Here is a 2,894-nt window from a genome sequence, read left to right as displayed (position 1 = left end):
CTGAGTCGTTTTTACCTTTCCAAACGAAAAATATGAATTTCTTTGAGAGATTGCAAAGTTTCATCATTATGCAATTCACAATCTTTTATGGCGAGGTGATTGGTAGGCCAATGGAAGAAAAAACAGTAGCGAAATTATTTGGAAGTGACTATCCTTCACTAACTGATCTTACAGATGCAATCGATATGCTTTTCATAAACATTAATTATATCTTTCACACTGTAAGACCTCTGACACCAGCCACTGTTACCATTGGTCCATTCATTCAAATGAAACCACCAAGGATTTACCAAAAGTAAGATATTAAAATGTGTACACCAAAATCCAACTAATATAACATTTTTGTAGGATTTGAAATTATTTCTGGATGAAGCAAAAGAAGGAGTAATTTATTTTAGTTTGGGTTCCAACGTCAAAAGCAAAGATATTCCGGAGGAAACGCGCGACATAATTATGAAAACCTTCGCCAAACTTCCTTACAAAATCCTGTGGAAATTTGAAGCTGAAAATCTACCTGGAAAACCAGACAACGTGAAAATCGTCAAGTGGATTCCACAACAAGATGTCTTAAGTAAATCTAAATCATCATTTTAATAAAAAAAAACTGTGATTAATTCAATGTATTTAGGCCACAAAAACATCAAATTGTTTATCAGCCAATGCGGATTGCAATCGTTAGAAGAGAGCCTATACAATTATGTGCCTGTTCTTGGGTTGCCGTTCTTTGGTGATCAATCAAGTAATGCCTTCAAACTAGAATCAAATGGATTAGGGTTATTCTTAGAATACAAAGAATTACGGTCGAGAAATTTACATTTAGTATCAACGAGATGATCAGTAATCCCAAGTGAGTAACCATTACAACCAGTTAAATTATATTAGACTAAACTAAAATACATATTTCAGGTACAAAAATAGAGTTATGGAGATGACAAATTTAATTAAAGATCAACCAATGTCCGGTTTGGATAAAGCTGTTTGGTGGACAGAGTACGTCCTGAGGAACAAAGGGGCACAGCACTTGAAAGGTCCTGCTACAAATATCCCCACATATCAGTATTACTACTTGGACATAATTTCTTTCTTCATATTTATAATATTACTAATAATATTGTTAAGTTATTTTGTCATCAAGAAATGTTTCAAATTAGTCTCAAAAAAGATTAAGCGTGATTAATATATTTTCCATGAAGAAATTAAATAAGTTAATAGTAGTTAGCTACTTATTTTATTTTTATTATTGCATTTTTAATGTTGCAATAAATATTATTATAATATATGATAAATTGTAATTAAAACTTATTTAATAATTATTTATTCTATATATCTAAAATATATATAATTCATTTAATAAAGGATAGAGCAAAACACAATTTTAGATAATTAACTAACAAATTTTTGCCCAACTTTTTTATTTATATTTAAATAATTGATCAAAAATAAATAAAATTTAGAAGACATATCCTAAACGAATTTCAATTGTTGTTCTTTCTATAATATTGGCATATGCCATTTATTATCTTTATTTATATAAAATGATATAATTTGTTTTTTTCAAAATTTGCTGTTTTTGCTTTAATTGATTTATAGAAATTACTTTTTATTATAACCGGCTTCTTTTATATCCTCTAATTTAAGAAACTTTGAAAAATATTTGAAAATATTGGTGTTTCTCATAACCGGAATATTAAATGAAAACTAATAATCAATAAACGTGATTTATTGGTCAGAAAAGAATACAATTCTAAATAAAACTAAATAACACAATACAAATAAGACAAAATAAAAGATAAATAACATCAAAATAACAATTCTATACATATAAAGTAAATGTTATGTAACTAGATATTTCCGTCCGGGAAGCTTAATTAAAAATAAAGAAGAAAATACTTTAATTTGCTAAGGATATTCGGATTTCGAGAGATAAAGAGAATAGAAAAACTATTATTTTTTTTAAATTATTTATATACAATTTTTACAATATTTTTTATACATTTTTATTATTATTTCCTTATGTGTATGCCCCTCAGGTTCGGTTCTTTTGGTACGCTCCTTGGAACCGGTATTTTGAGCAGGCATCATTTTTGTTTTAAACTTCTTCATGTAATTTTCTCTTCTTATTTCTTCTGGAACCGTGTTGTATTGTGCTACGCCCTGCACCAGCAAACTCCTGTTCATTATGTTAGTTGCATTTTGTTCCATCCTAATATTTCCTCTCGCTCTCGTACTATAATCGTGTGTGTCGCAGCCTAAAGATAGGCCTATCCGGGTGTTAATATGGTTTTTTTTACTATTTTGTGTATCAGAATGTTTGTCTGTGCCTCTATCAGTGTCCCCATATCCGGTATCCGCGTATCACGCGTATTTGAAAACATAATTTTTTGTAGCTTTTCTTGTCTTGAAAATGATGTTCACGGACGGATCGGTCGGTGGTGAGGGTGCTGGGTCGGCCGTGGTTTTCGGGGTGGAGGCCTACTCCTGGGCGTTACCGTCTGGCATTAGTGTCTTCTCTGCGGAACTGGATGCAATCAGGAGAGCGGTGGAGTTTTGTGCTGGATCTCCCAATACGTCGTTTATTGTGTGCTCTGATTCACTGAGCGTATTTCAGGGATTGAAAAATGTCCAATCAGGAGACCCGCTTGTACAATCGGTACTGGACACGGTATATCGTCTTAAGTGTCGGGGTAGTATTGTTCGATTCGTGTGGATACCCTCGCACATGGGCATTGGTGACAGTGACTTGGCGATTCCGCAGCCCGAGAGGCAGTGCGAGGTGTCGTCGGTCCCGACTTCCTGTATAGACCCGACGACGTTAGGAACCATGTGACTTTAGTGTTCTAATGGAGTGGCAGATGCTGAACACTAACAAGTTGCTTCAGATCAAAAAGACTGTT

General features: G+C 33.0%; 1 protein-coding gene across 1 annotated transcript in view; it reads left to right on the top strand.

The window, feature by feature from the left end:
* The window catches only part of LOC108561950 (UDP-glucuronosyltransferase 2B13-like), a gene marked incomplete at its 5' end in the record, with an annotated part of 4,211 nt that extends 3,024 nt beyond the window's left edge, over window positions 1–1,187 (top strand). Inside the window, 4 exons of the mRNA XM_017920105.1 lie at window positions 227–295; window positions 349–571; window positions 629–847; window positions 907–1,187. Of these exons, the coding sequence (XP_017775594.1) occupies window positions 227–295; window positions 349–571; window positions 629–834 (498 nt within the window). The remainder of the gene's footprint in view (window positions 1–226; window positions 296–348; window positions 572–628; window positions 848–906) is intronic.
* Window positions 1,188–2,894: the final 1,707 nt, after the last annotated feature.

This window comes from Nicrophorus vespilloides, unplaced genomic scaffold (genome assembly GCF_001412225.1).
Source record: "Nicrophorus vespilloides isolate i.1.1-1 unplaced genomic scaffold, Nicve_v1.0, whole genome shotgun sequence".
NCBI classification, from domain to species: Eukaryota; Metazoa; Arthropoda; class Insecta; order Coleoptera; family Silphidae; genus Nicrophorus; species Nicrophorus vespilloides.
The sequence above is the reverse complement of the archived record's forward strand: the minus strand, read 5'-3'. Positions and strand labels throughout refer to the sequence as shown.